The sequence below is a fragment of the Pristis pectinata genome, chromosome 1, assembly GCF_009764475.1.
Source record: "Pristis pectinata isolate sPriPec2 chromosome 1, sPriPec2.1.pri, whole genome shotgun sequence".
NCBI lineage: Eukaryota > Metazoa > Chordata > Chondrichthyes > Rhinopristiformes > Pristidae > Pristis > Pristis pectinata.
Window position 1 is genome coordinate 4748199 of NC_067405.1, and position 15876 is coordinate 4764074.

Below are 15876 nucleotides of genomic sequence, written 5' to 3' on the forward strand. Positions count from 1 at the left end.
AACAAGCTATTTTGAATGCCTATGAATTGGTCCCTGAGGCTTATAGACAAAAATTCAGAGACTTGAGGAAATCTGCAGATCAGACTTATATGGAATTTGCCAATGGAAAGAGAATATGTTTTGAACGATGGTGCCTGGCTAAAAATGTAGATGGGGATTATGATAAATTGACAGAATATGTTTGAAAGATGGTGCCTGGCTAAAAATGTAGATGGAGATTATGATAAATTGACAGAATTGATACTAGTGGAAGACTTTAAAAGATGTGTTCCAGCTGGATTAACAACATATTTAAATGAAAAGGCAGTGGAAACTTTACAAGAAACTGCTTAGGTTGGCAGATGATTATGCTTTAACCCATAAATCCAAATGGGGACAACCTAAAACCTTTCAAAAGAGTTACAAAGACAATCCAGGTACACCAGAGATTAAATTGGGAGGTAATCAGAAAGGAAAAGATGAAAAGAAGCCAGGGCTGGAGAAACCTGTTGAGCGTACTTGTTATTACTGTAGGAAACCTGGCCACGTGATATCTAATTGTGCCCTTTTGAAGAAAAAGAAGGGAGCTGGGCCCAATGCTTGCTTTCAGGCAATTAAAAATCAAAAAGGTTTAGAGCCTCTATCTTTGCCAGCTGCACCTGTGCCTCAGAAATTGCTATTTCACTGCCAGGAAACTGTTTTAACACTTCCTTCTCAAACACCTTCTTTTCCACATAATGGCCCTATTCCCATCTGCTCCTCCCCATCTCCCATATTTGGATCCTTTCCTAGCAGATTCCACCAGCTGCAGCCCTTTGTTATTCCCACCCATCACCTCCCAGCCTCCTATCACGGTCTCCACTCTTCCCTTCCCCACCTGACTCCATCTGCCAATCAACCCTGGATCCACCTATCAAACTGCCAGCTCTTGCCCCACCCCTTTCCCCTCACCTCTTTATACTGGCCATCTCCCCTCTTTCAGTCCAGCTTGAAGGCTCTCGACCCAAGTCATCACCTGTCCCTCTCCCTCCACAGATGCTGCCTGACCTGCTGAGTTCCTCCAGCAACTTTTTTTTTGTTCCAGGTTCCAGCATCTGCAGTCTCTTGTGTCTCCTCTAAAATTTTGTCATTTTGTTCCTACTTCCTTTAGTATCTGACCTAAATTTATCAGCTCACTCCTGCTTCTTCAGCTATTAGAGCTTTTCCTTTTTGAGGAGATTTGGGCATCATTGGCAAGGCAAGCATTTATTGCCCCTCCTTATTTGCCCTTGAACTGAGCGGCCTGCTGGGCTATTTGAAGGTGCATTGAAGAATCAACCACGTAGTTGGAGCCAGAATCACATTTCGGCCAGACCAGGTAAGGACAGCAGATTTCTTCCCCAGATGATGTTAGTGAACCAGATTGGTTTCAACGACATTTGTGGTCATCGTTACAAATGACGATTTTATTAACTTGCAGAGTATTAACTGAATTTGAATTCCACAGCCACCTTGGTGAGATTTGAACTCAAACGAATCCAGTCATTTAACTGATGGACTACTGGTCCGTCTCTGTCTTCCCATCTGTTGTATGCAACATTTGCACAGTTTAAAACAACGCACTGTTTACATCTATGAGAAATGCAGTGGTTCTAATGCTGGCTCCTGAGTAACATCACTCAATCCCTCTGCCAGGTTCAAGAACAGCTACTTCCCTTCAACCATTCAGTTCTTGAACCAACTGGCAAAACCCTAATCACTACAGTTTAGCAGCTCTATGACCACTTTGATCACTTTGCACTAAAATAGACCTCAGTTTTTTGTTCTAATTGTGTTCTTTCTTGTAAAAATTGTGTATAATTTATGTTTAATTTATTTTTTTCTTATGGATGCTGCTTATCTGATGCTATGTGCCTGTGATGCTGCTGCAAGTAAGTTTTTCATTGCACCTGTGCACACATGGACTTGTGCATGTCACAATAAACCCGACTTTGATTTTGACTTTGACTCTGGTCTGGAAAAGCAGCTGTTCACCACTGTTCTCTGCTTTCTGTGCTAAGTGTCCCTTTAATCTCATGGGCTTTAATTTTGAGAGCTATTATGTGGTGCTTTGCCATCTGAAAGTCTACATCAAAGGTGCCATCCTCTTCAATGCTCTCATTACATCGTCGAAGGACTTCTGAGACCCTGTAGTCAGAAAGTGCACGTTGCACAAATTTACTACTTACCAACTGAACTTTGTTGTTCTATTTCTGCGGGAATGATCATTCCAATGAAAGATAATTGGAGTACCTCTTCCCTCCATCCTGGATATCTACAATACACGATGCACACACAAGGTCTGCAGAATCATAGATGACCCTTCTCATCTCTCCCACGACCTATTTGTCCCACTGCCGTCTGGCAAGCGGTACCGGAGCATCCGGGCCAGAACTACTAGACTGTACAACAGTTTTTTCCCCCAGGCTGTCAGGCTCCTAAACCTTGGAGACGGTTTCAGACAAATGCCACATCAAAAGCCCTGGTTTGCAGAACGGCATACAAGAACTTTGGCTGCTGCTGACCATGTTAGTACAATTAGTGCAACACACTGAGTTCTGTATTTTCTTCGTCCAACTTGGTTTTGCACTAACTCTGCACTAAATTTGTATTCTGTATATACCGTTCTTTGCACTATTTGTACTTGCACAGTTTTTTTGTCTGTGTTTATTGTATGTCTTCTGTTTTATGTATGTCCTCTGTTGTGTGAGTCTGGGGGAAACGACATTTCATTCTTCCATGTGTTTTTATAGCATGTGGGTGAATGACAATAAAGTAACTTGAACTTGAACTATTTGTTTTAAACAGTATTACATGACCAGGAATTACTCGACAATAATCGCCTTTGCCGTGGGGGCCAAGTACAAACCAGGGAATGGATTCAGCATGATTGGAGCACATACAGACAGTCCCTGCCTGCGGGTGAGTTTGGAGTAGCAGCCAGCCTGGCTCTCGATCTGCAGGGAGAGTCTCTGAACATCACAGCAGCAAGGATCGAGTTGATTGCAAAGCACTCTCTATACCTAGCCATTTGAAGTTCATTGGTGCCACCTGGAGGTTGATATATCAGGACAGTGGGTTGTCCCAAAATGCTTATGGCTAGTGAAGTACTTTCTGAAGTCTTGTCATGTTTAAGATAATAAGATATCTTTGTTAGTCACACGCACATTGAAACACACAGTGAAATGCATCTTTTGCGTAGAGTGTTCTGGGGGCAGCCCGCAAGTGTCACCACACCTCCGGTGCCAACATAGCATGCCCACAACTTCCTAACCCGTACGTCTTTGGAATGTGGGAGGAAACCAGAGCACCTGGAGGAAACCCACGCAGACACACGGGGAGAACGTACAAACTCCTTACAGACAGTGGCCGGATTTGAACCCGGGTCGCTGGTGCTGTAAAGCGTTATGCTAACCGCTACACTACCGTGCCTGTAATAGAGGAAATGTTACAGGCCTTTTGAGCACAGCAAGATCAAGGTAGTGCAAGGTAAAACAAAAACAGAATGCAGAATAAAGTGTTACAGTTACAGAGAAAGTACAGGCAGACAATAAGATGCAAGGGCATGACGAGGTAGATTGTGAGGTCAAGAGTACATTTTATCATACTAGGGAATCGTCTTATAAAACCGTCAATATAACAGTGGGATAGAAGCTATCATTGAGTCTGGTGATACGTGCTTTCAGGCTTTTGTATCTTCTGCCCAATGGGAGGGGGGAGAAGAGAGAATGTCCGGGGTGGGAGGGGTCTTTGATTATGCTGGCTGCTTTACTGAGACAGTCAGAAGTGCAGACAGTCCACGGAGGGGAGGCTGGTTTCTGTGATGTGCTGAGCTGTGTCCACACCTTATAGAGGTATATAAAATCATGAGGGATATATATAGGATGAATGCACACAGTCTTTTTCCCAGGGTTAGGGAATCGAGAACTAGAAGGCATAGGTTTAAAGTGAGAGGGGAAAGATTTAAAAAGGAACTGGGGCGCAACTACTTTATGCAGAGGTTGGTATGCATAAGTGGTTGAGGCAGGTACAATAACAACTTTTAAAAAAAATTTGGATAAGTATTATGGATAGGAAAGGTTTAGAGGAATATGGGCCAAATGCTGGCAAATGGACTAGCATAGGTGGGTAACATGGTCAGCATGGAGGAGTTGGATCGAAGGGCTTTTTTCCAGGCTGTATTACTCTATGACATCGGGGATAAATCCTTCCTGTTCAAAATGGTGCCCTGGGTCACTTTCTGTACAACTATGAGAGCAGACGGAGCCTGGATTTAATGTGCTATCAGAAGTGCAGCACCCCTGACAGTGTACTGTTAGCAGTGCTGTGGTTCTGAACCACATTGTCTCAGCCGATTGCGAGTTCTCCACTGGGACTTCAAGCACTCAACTTTCTGGTTTTCGAGCCAGGGTGCTACTCACTGCAGCCAGCTTTGTTGGGCTCCTGCAGCTGGTGTGAACGGTGGACTGGTTGGTGGAAGAGGTGTAGTTAGTCTATGGATCACCTTGTTGCTGCCCTGAGTGCAATGAACATGCGGAACAATCTGGCTTTGTATGATTGGAGAGAAAGGGAACTGGATAAAGGTTTGAAGATAAATATTTACAGAGCTGTGGGGAAAGAGCAAAACTGCTCTTTCAGTGAACTAGCACAGGTGTGATGGGCTGAATGGTGGTCCTATGCTATCTCATTCTGTGGCTGCTAACATCAATGATTCCTTTCTGTATTCCTTCCCTCCCACATAGCCGCCCATTTCTCTATCATTCATGTGTCTATCTAAGAGTCTCTTAAATGTCCCTAATGTATCTGCCCCCACAACCTTTGCTGGCAGTGCATTCCACGCACCCACCACTCTCTGAATAAAAAAATACATACCCTTGATATCCCCCTTATACCTTCCTCCAATCACCTTAAAATTATGCCCCCTTGTGTTAGCCATTGTCGCCCTGGGAAAAAGTCTCTGATTGTCCACTCGATCTATGCCTCTTCCAACTTAGTTCCTTTCCCCTGTTGCACACAGTTTCTCTTTAAGCATTTTCCTTTTTTGTTACTTTTAGTCTGAGTAGCAAGGCTACAGACGTCACTGGGAATGAAATATTTGGTATTGGTCCATTATTTTCACATGTGCTCACATACAATGAAAAGCTTTTGTGCACTATCCAATTAGTTCATGCCATACCTAAGTCCATCAAGGTAGTAAAAGAAAAACAGAATGGAGGATGTAATGTTACAGTTACAGAGAAAGTGCAGTGCTGGTAGGCAATAAGGTGCCAGGGCCACGACGAGGCAAAGTGGGAGATCAAGAGTTCACTTTTTAGTGTATGGGTGGTCCGTTCAAGAGTCTGATAACAGCGATTAAAGTTGTCGCATGTTTTTGAACCGGTGCCAGTGGTGAGTGTCATTGTGAAACGAGCTGGATACAGTGCAAAGTTGGCTGAAAATTGCCTGCAGGGTGTGAATTATCCCCAGTCACAGAAGAGTAGCCCCTACTACGGCCCCACAACTTCTCAATCAACCTCACACAGAAAGAATAATACAAAAGGCCAGAGGCCATAGACACTGGAAAATTGAAGTTTAAAAGGATGGATTAGCTGGTGAATTTGGAGAGAAAAATAGCGTTAGCATTTCAGGTGGATGATCTTTCATCAGATGAAAGGTCATCACTTTATAAGGTTATCTTGCTGATGAACTAAACATTTTAACACTGCCCATACCTATTGCATGCTGTGCTGGGACTATTTCAGCTGGATGTAGTGCCCTCTAGGTTATATAATGGAAAATTCAGCCAGGTTTATTTCTACACTATAGGAAGGATACACTATATTCCTACGCTATATCACCTAACTATAGGAAGGATATCAGTAAGATTGAAAGAGTGCAGAGAAGATTTACTAGAATGTTGCCGCATCTTCAGGAGTTGAGTTACAGGGAAAGAATGAACAGGTTAGGACTTTATTCCTTGGACCCTAGAAGAATGAGGGGAGATTTGATAGAGGTTTACAAAATTATGAGGGGTATAGACAGAGTAGGCTCTTTCCACTTAGATTAGGAGAGATAAGTACGAGAGGACATGGCTTTAGGATGAAAGGGAAAAGGTTTAGGGGGACATTAGGGGGAACTTCACTCAGAGAGTGGTGGGAGTGTGGAACGAGCTGCCATCTGATGTGGTAAATGCAGGCTCACTCTTAAGTTTTAAGAATAAATTGGATAGATACATGGATGGGAGAGGTCTGGAGAGTTATGGACTAGGTGCAGGTAAATGGAACTAGCAGAATAAAGTTTCAGCACAGACTAGAAGGGCCAAATGGCCTGTTTTCTGTGCTGTAGTGTTCTATGGTTCTACAGACAAGCATGTTGTGTGTCTTCCAAGGTGTGCATACTTTTGTGCAAATGGATGTGCGTCAAAGGGTAATCTTGTATGTAATCTGTATGTAAACTGAGTGCTTAGCTGGTACGGAAGGTCTTGAATTCGTCTTCACCAGGTGAAGCTCAGGTCAAAGAAGACGCAGGTGGGCTACCTGCAGGTGGGAGTGGAATGCTACGGTGGTGGAATCTGGAACACCTGGTTTGACCGCGACCTCACCGTGGCTGGCAGGGTTCTGGTAAAGGTAAGCTGGCTTCATTGATGCCTGGTTAAGTAATGCCCCGAGCATTTTTGACCTCGTTTTCGAATCTCTACCCATTTCTATCTCTGCAAACGCCTCCAGTCCTATAATTCTCTGGATTCCTCTCCTCTCCAGCTCTGGCCTCCAACTCAAACACTAAATTTAATCACCTGCCAGCTATGGCCATGCTTCCAGCTGCTGAAGCCTTAAGTACTGGAATCCTAAACCTCTCTGCACCTTTCTCTCCTTCTGTCCTTTAACGTAGAACATAGAACAGTACAACACAATACAGACCCTTCGGCTCACAATATTTTGCCGACCTTTAAACCTCGCCTAAGACTATCTAACCCCTTCCTCCCACATATTCCTCCATATGTTAAATTCCTCCATATGCTTACCTAGCAATCTCTTGAATTTGACCAATGTACCTGCCTCCACCACCGCCCCAGGCAACGCATTCCATGCCCCAACCACTCTCTGGGTTAAAAAAAACCTTACTCTGAAATCTCCTTTGAACTTCCCACCCATTACTTTAAAGCCATGCCCTCTTGTATTGAGCACTGGTGCCCTGGGAAAGAGGCGCTGGCTGTCCACTCTATATATTCCTCTTAATATTTTGTATACCTCTATCATGTCTCCTCTCATCTTCCTTCTCTCATGCCTCTTAGAAGACTGTCAGAGTTCCTAATACCTCGTAGCTTGTTTGATAATGTCCCTGCAAAGTGCCTCGGTGCTCCCTAATGCCTTTGTGTAATTAGAAATTGTTTGGGCCCTTCCTCAGTCTCCTGTGCGTGCAGACTTTGTGCTTGTGATTTTCCACGGTGCTTATGATTTTCTGCTTCTGTTCCCAGACCGGGTACGGTATGGAGCAGCGTCTGATCAACGTGCGTCACCCAGTCCTTCGCATCCCCCACCTGGCCATCCACCTGCAGAGAGAAATAAACGACAGCTTCGGACTCAACAGGGAGACTCAGCTGTAGGTTTGTGCAGTGGGCGACCCTTGCAATGCAGTCTCTCCCCTTGGCTCAGCTGTCTAGCGGTTCAAGTCAGAGGCTGAGGGGAGACCTCATAGAAGTACATAAACTTATGAAAGGCATGGATATGGTAGATAAGAGTCTTTTCCCCAGGGTGAAAATGTAAAATACTAGACGGCATTGCTCTAAGGTGAGATGGGGAAGCTTAAAGGAGATTTACGGGGCAAGTTTTTAAACAGGGCGGTGGGTACCTGGAACAGGCTGCAAGGGGTAGTGGTGGAAGCAGATACGATAGCAACAGATAGAACATTACAGCACAGTACAGGCCCTTCGGTCCACAGTGTTGTGCCCACATTTTATCCTGCTCTAAGATCTATCTAACCCTTCCCTCCCACGTAGCCCACCCTCTCCCCCCCCCCCCCCCCCCCCCCATTTCTATATCATTCATGTGTCTATCTGAGAGTCTCTTAAATCGTACCTAATGTATCTGCCCCACCAACCTCTGCTGGCAGTGCGTTCCACGTAGCCACCACTCTCTGTGTTTTAAAAAAAAGATTTACCCCTGACATCCCCTTGTATCTTCTTCCAATCACCTTGAAATTATGTTCCCCTCATGTTAGCCATTGTCGCCCTGTGAAAAAGTCTCTGACTGTCCACTCGATCTATGCCTCTTATCATCTTGTAACCTCTATCAAGTCACCTCTCATCCTCCTCCTCTCCAAAGAGGCAATTTAACAGGCATTTAGACAGACGCATGAACAAGCAGGGAATGGAGGGGTATAGATTACGTACAGGCAGATGGGACTAGTGTGGATTGGCATCATGGTTAGCACAGATGTTGTGGGCCAAGGGCTTGTTCTTGTGCTGTACTGTTCTACGTTCTAAGTCTCACTTCGGAGACTTAAGCACATAATTAGTATGTTGCTTCATTTCAGTACTGAGGGGAATGCTGCACTGCTGGTGGTGTGTTCCTGGGATCAGACCTTAAATCCAGGTCCCCTCTGCCTGTTCAGGTGGGTAGTAGGAGAGCCGTGGGGTGTGACTGAGAAAGTATTTTACCTTTACCTGCATAATTCACAAGTAATATTTCACTGAGCATGGATGATGCCTTGTAATTATTTTGCAGGCATTTCTTTGAAAAGAATCTTTCAAACTCTTTCTAATCGCCCAACTTTGGGTCAAAAACAAAGTCTAAGTTGAACCTTGTGAGTGGGTTCATGTGGGGCACTGCATTAAACATGTAGATGAGACTTCAAACCGTCTGCCCCCTCACGTTGATGACCTGAAGATTGTTCATTCAAAACAGATAGCCAGATTTCTGAATATTAGAGGTATCAAAGGTATGGGGATAGTGCAGGAAAATGGCACTAAGAAAGGTGATCAGCTATGATTTCATGATGGTGGGGCAGGCTCAAAGTGCTAAATGGCCTCCTGCTCCTAGAAAATAGAACAGTACAGCACAGGAACAGGCCCTTCGGCTCATGATCTCTGTGCTGAACACGATGCCAAACTAAACTAAATCTCTTCTGCCTGCACGTGATCCATATCCCTCCATATTCATAAACCTGTCTTACAGCTCTTAGACACCAAATCGTATCTGCTTTCACCCTCTACTCCCGGCAGCCCGTTCCAGCACCCACCACTCTCTGTGTTTATAAACAAAACTTTCCCACACATCTTTAAACTTTTCCCTCTCTTACCTTAAGTGCATGTCCCTCTCGCTGTCTGATGTTCTCTGTCTATCATAAAACATATCCTTCCATTACTTGGTTCCTCTTACATTTGTCAAGCTGCTCTGTGAATGCCCTCAAGCTATTTACCTCAGCTACCCCAGCAAGAGTTTCACATTCTTGGCACTCTCCAGATAAAGAACTTCCTCTCGCAACTCTTTTGGATTCATCAACAACTTCCTTTGCACTTATGGGGCCAGTTCTGACCTTAGTCACACAAGGAAGCATCTCTTTCAGACCTTTCTGTAAAGATCTCTGTCAAGTTTTTCCTCTCAAATAAAAGATCCTTACCCGTTCAGTCTTTCTTGATTATAGTGACTTAATTCAATTATCTACTTTAATCTTTTTTATGCACTTTCCCAGTGCCTTTAAATCCCTTTTCAGCTTTGGGGCCAGAACAATTTGCAATATTCCCAGGTTGATTTAAGCAAGACAGGACAAAGGTTCAGTTTACTTTTAACATTATGCTTTCAATTCTATTCCTCTGCAAGTTAACCTCAATGATGTATAATGTTTTATAATTTTTATTCCCTTTTGTTAAATGAGTGGCTGTACTGCTAGATCAACACACAAAATGCTGGAGGAACTCAGCGGGTCTGGCAGCATCTATGGAGGGAACTGGACAGTTGATGTTTGGGTCGAGACTCTTCACCAGGACCGGTGAAGCATCTTGACCTGAAACGTCGACTGTCCACTTCCCTCCACAGATGCTGCCAGACCCGCTGAGTTCCTCCAGTTTCTTTGTTGCTCCATCTTCCAGCAACTGCAGTCTCGTTGTGTCTCGGTATGCTAGATTATTTGTTGCTGTACCTCTTTAAGCTACTCATTTTCCATAAATATGATGCCTCCTTACCCCAAAATATGTCATCCTTACTTTATCTGTATTAGCATCCATACCAAATACCCAGTTCTGTTTTGAATATAGTTCAGTGGCACAATGGTGCAGCAGTTAGTGCCGCTGCCTCACAACACCAGTGACCCGGGTTCAACCTGACCTCAGCTGCTGTCTGTGTGAGTTTGCACATTCGCCCTGTGACTGCATGGTCCCCACTCCTTCCAGGGTACTCTGGTTTCGTCCCACATCCCAAAGATTGTTAGTAGGTTAATTGGCCATTGCAAATGACCCTTGAAGTAGGTAAGGAGCAAAGGAATCAAAGGGGGATTGAAATGAATCATAGAACAGTACAGCACAATACAGGCCCTTGGCCCACAATGTTGTGCCGACCTTTAAACCTCACCTAAGACTATCTAACTCCCTCCTCCCACGTAGCCCTCTACTTTAAATTCCTCCATATGCTATCTGGTAATCTCTTGAATTTGACCAATGACCTGCCTCCACACCGCCCCAGGCAGCGCATTCCATGCCCCAACCACTCTCTGGGTAAAAAACCTTCTCTGATATCTCCCTTGAACTTCCCACCCATTACTTTAAAGCCATGCCTTTTGTATTGAGCATTGGTGCCCTGGGAAAGAGGCGCTGGCTGTCCACTCTATCTATTCCTCTTAATATTTTTGTACACCTCTAATGCATGAGGAAAAGAGAACAAGTTACGGACTACAGGGAAATAAGAAGAGAATGGGATTGAGGGAGCTAGTGGGCTGATTGGCCGCCTCCTATGTTGTAATGACTAGATTCCTTTGCTATCTGGCTGGTGGAGCTAAACACTACCTTGTCTCTCTTTCAAGGGTTCCGATCATAGCTACAGCTGTGGGGAGCAGCTGGAAACAGGAGTGCAAAGCACCGGGAATGCCTGTGAAGCCACCCAAATGGTAAAGCAACCTGTCTAAAGGGATTTTAAACTACAGATTCATCCTCTGCATGGTGGGGCATGGTAACATGATAATGGGCTAGTAATCCAGAATTGGTGGGGGTGTTGGGTATAGAGTAAGGAAGTCATGCTGCAGCTGTGTAAAACTTTGTTCAGACTGCACTTGGAGTATTGAATGCAGTTCTGGTCACCCCATTATATGAAGGATGTGGAGAGGGTGCAGAAGGGTTCACCAGGATGCTGTCTGGTTAGAGGGTATGAGCGAAAAAGTTGGACAAACTTGGGTTGCTCTCCCTAGAGTGGCGGAGGCTGAGGGAGACCTGATTTTTAAGATTATAGAGGCACGGATAGGGTAGACAGAATCTTTTCCCCAGGGTAGAAATGTCAAACACCAGAGGATGTGCTTTTGAGATTAGAAGGGGGAAGTATAAAGGCAACATCAGAGGCAAGTCTTTTACGCAGAGGGTGGTAGGTGCCTGGAATGGGTTACCAGGGGTTAGTAGTGGAAGCAGGCAGTTTGGTGGTTTTAAGAGGCTATTAGATCGACACATGAATATGAAGGGATGGAGGGATGTGGATGAGTACACAGGAGGAGGACATTTAGTGTAAATTGGCATCAAGATCGGTATTGGTTTATTATTGTCACGTACCAAGTTACAGTGAAAAACTTGTCTTGCATACCGATCATACAGGTCAATTCATTACACAGTGCAGTTACATTGAGTAGTCCAGAGTGCATTGATGTAGTACAGGTAAAAACAATAACAGTACAAAGTGTCACAGCTACAGAGAAAGTGCAGGGCAAATAAGGTGCAAGGTCACAACAAGGTAGATCGTGAGTGTCATAGTCCATCTCATTGTATAGGGAACCATTCAATAGTCTTATCACAGTGGGTAGAAGCTGTCCTTAAGTCTGGTGGTACATGCCCTCAGGCTCCTGTATCTTCTACTGATGGTAGACGAGAGAAGAAGAGGAATGTCCCGGGTGGGTGGGGTCTTTGATTATGCTGGATGCTTCGCCAAGACAACAAGAGGTAAAGAGGAGGCGAGGCTGGTGTCCGTGATGCGCTGGGCTGTGTCCACAACTCTCTGCAGTTTCTTGCAGTCCAGGGCAGAGCAGTTGCCGTACCAAGCTGTGATACATCCAGATAGGATGCTTTCTGTGGTGCATCGGTAAAAGTTGGTGAGAGTCAGAGGGGACAAACCAAATTTCTTTAGCTATGGGCCAAACGCGGGCAAACGGGACGAGCTTAGATGGGCATCTGGGTTGATGTGGATGAGTTGGGCCGAAGGGCCTGATTCCGTGCTGTATAACTCTGACCCTAGACGCTCATTAGTTCACAGGTGTCTAGTGAAGGAAATCTGCCTTGTTATACATTCTGGCCCATGTGCGATTTCAAGACCCTGACCAAGTAACTAGTCCTCATCGGCCCTGATGAGCCTCATTAAGCTGGTCAATTTCAGATCTGTTAGGGGAGGGCAGTAACTCCTGACCTTGCCAACAAAGCTCTCATTCCTGAAGGAATAAAAGAAGTGATCTAATGGTACTCATGTATATTCTAATTGGGAGATCGTTAGTTATTTTGTCAGAGTGTAGGAGAAAACGTAATGCAACCTGAGTGGTTAGAGATGAGGGGAAAAGGTACTTTAAGTGTAGACGCAGAGAGTGTCATAGCATAGTTGTTGCGTTAATAGACTAGTATCAGGAACGTGAGTTCAAATACTACTGAACAGCTGAGATTTAAGTTAGTTTAAATAATTTAAAGAGCAAGTATTGGTAAAGGTAACCACATTGCTGCCAGATTGCTGCGTGTAAAAAAAAACACAAATGTGGTTCACTAATCATCAGGGAAAGAAATTTGGCTTACATGTGTGATTGGTTCTTAGCTACACTGAAAACTATCCCAGCAACCCATTTGGTTTAGGGACAGGCAATAAATACTGATCTGGACGGTGAGATCCAAATCCATGAACAAATATATTTTTAAAAAATGGAATCAAAAATGCTTGAAGCATACAGCAAATGATGCTTGCGTCTTATTAGAATGGGTTTAGGGATATTGTTGGAACACAATTTTGGAGTTCAGGGCAGATTAATTAGGTGATATCACTAAAGATGAACTCTCAATGTACCTCGTCATGGCCTTGCACCTTATTGTCTACCTGCATTGCACTTTCTCTGTAACTGTAATACTGTATCCTGCATTCAGTTATTGCTTTTTCTTTTGTACTACCTCGATGTACTTGTGTATGGCATAATTTGTCTGGATGGCACGTCAACAAAAGCTTTCACTGTATCTCGGTACACATGGCAATAATAAACCAATTACAGTTTAAACCAAGATTAGGAAGAGCACAGAGTATTGACCTCAGCGCAGAGGCAAGAGGAGAGAGATTCGTAGGGTGATGTTCAGAGCAATAGAAAAGGTCTGCAGAGTCATCATATTGGTTGGGAGATGGGCCTGGGCCTTGTAGAAAACCACTTGTTGGATGACTTAGATTGCTGCAGTCTGTACGGATGTCAGACTTTGCAAATAGCTGTTTGCATCATTTATCAATCTCAAAATATAGAAGGCCTTCATTTGTTTTTAAATGAATATTATGTGTTGTGCTGACTAATTAAACTAGTAATTAAATGCCTAACTAAGCTAATCCCATCTGCCTACAGATGTCCACATCCCCCAGTCTCTGTACATTCATGTGCCTATCTAAGAGCCTCTTAAACGCCTCTGCCTTTGCCTCCACCCCCCCCTGGCAGTGCATGGAAGTCCACCTCTGCAATAAAGCGGTCTGTTTACCACGCCCATGTTGGTTTCACTGAGTTCTTGCAATGTGCTTTTGCCTGCAGTGTAATAAGCACCATCCTGTCCTGCTGAACCTGATCTGCACAGAGCTGGGAGTGAGCATGGAAAACATCATGGACTTTGAGCTGTGCCTGGCCGATACACAGCCTGCGGTGAGTCCCTGTCCGAGGTGGCTCAGCAGACTGCTGGGGAGAATGGAATGAATGGGCTGGGAACAGACCGCTGGGCAGTTTGCTCTTCAATGGGAGCCAGCCACAAAATCAAGGGGGAAAAGGATACACATGCTAAAGCTCGTGATGTCGGGATGTTTCGGATAGATTGAAGGGGTTGGTGACATCTTGAGTGCTGCTCTTTCATGAAATCCCTGTTCTTCTTTCCAGGCCCTGGGCGGTGCTTTCAAGGAATTTATATTTGCTCCGCGATTGGATAACCTCCACAGCTGCTACTGTGCCCTCCAGGTATAACAGGGAAGTTGGAATTCACTTGCAGAAGGCTGCAGGGACACAAGAGACTGCAGGTGCTGGAATCTCTGCAGCAAAAAGCAGACTGCTGGAGGAAGTCAGCGGCTCGAGCAGCATCTGTGGAGGAAGGGGTGATGGACATTTCATGTCGAGACCCTGCATCACGACTGATTGTGGACCTGAAACATTGACCGTCTGTTTACATAGAACCGTTTTGATGATAAGATATCTTTTATTGGTCACATGTACATCAAAACACACAGTGAAATGCATCTTTTGTGTAGAGTGTTCTGGGGGCAGTCCGCAAGTGTCGTCACGCTTTCAGCGCCAACATAGCATGCCCACAACTTCCTAACCCCTACGTCTTTGGAATGTGGGAGGGAACCGGAGCGCCCAGAGGAAACGCATGCAGACACGGGGAGAATGTACAAAGTCCTTACAGACAGTGGCCGGAATTAAACCAGGGTCAGTGGCGCTGTAAAGTGTTACGCTAACTGCTGCACTACCGTGCCTATCAGTGTTGTCACAAGGTGGAGCATCTTGCACTTATCTGCATTAAGTTGCATCTTCCACCAATCTCTGGTTTAACTTGTCTATGTCCCCTCACAGTTTGTATGTTAACAACTTGCAGAACTGTGTGGCAGACCAGTGGCAAGGAGGATACAAACAGCCGAGGTATTGATCGGTGAAGTGAGTGAGGCACAGAAACAGCATAACGTGGGGAAAATGCCTTCATTTTGGAAGGAAGAGCAAAGAACAGAACATTACTTGAATTGAGCATTCTGCAGCGCAAGGGGATTTGGGAGTCCTTGTGTACAAAACACAGAAAGCTAGTACGTAAATGCAGCAGGTAATAGGGAAGTCTAATGGGACGTTGACCCTTATTTCTAAAAGTGCCCCTGTGCTCACTTCCCCTAACCTTCCCATAATTCATCATCATCCAATGTTGTGCCAAACTAATTAAACAAGTAATTAAAGCCCCAACTAAACTAATCCTTTCTGCCTACACAATGTCCACATCCCTCCATTCTCTGCACATTCGTGTGCCTGTCTAAGAACCTCTTAAACATCACTGTTGTATCTGCTTTCACCACCACCCTTGGCAGCACATTCTAGGCACCCATCACTTTCTGTGTAAGAAAAAAAACTAGCCCTGCACTTCTCCTTGAACTTTCCCCCTCTCACCTTAAATGCATGCCCTCTCGTATTAGATATTTCGAGGGGAAAAGATACCGGCTGTCTACTCTGTCTGTGCCTCATAATCTTACAAACTCCTATCAGGTCTCCCCTCAGCCTCCTCTCAACCCAAGTTTGTCAAACCTCCCCTTATAGCATGTGCCCTCTAATCCAGGCAGCATCCTGGTAAATTTCTGCACCCTCTCCAAAGCCTCCACATCCTTCCTGTTATGGGGTGACCTGAATTGAATGCATTTTGTACCTAGTTTTCCCAGCACTGACATTAGACTGAGTGTTGCTTCCCTTTCATCATCCCTGCTTTCTCCAGGCCAGACTCGGCTCAGTGAGTCGTCTGCTCATCTC

General features: G+C 44.8%; 1 protein-coding gene across 1 annotated transcript in view; it reads left to right on the forward strand.

Annotated features, from left to right (window-relative positions):
* The window catches only part of dnpep (aspartyl aminopeptidase), a 56642-nt gene that overhangs the window by 14383 nt on the left and 26383 nt on the right, over window positions 1-15876 (forward strand). The window contains 7 exon segments of the mRNA XM_052014378.1: window positions 2806-2919; window positions 6477-6602; window positions 7451-7575; window positions 10990-11012; window positions 11015-11073; window positions 13921-14028; window positions 14257-14334. Of these exon segments, the coding sequence (XP_051870338.1) occupies window positions 2806-2919; window positions 6477-6602; window positions 7451-7575; window positions 10990-11012; window positions 11015-11073; window positions 13921-14028; window positions 14257-14334 (633 nt within the window).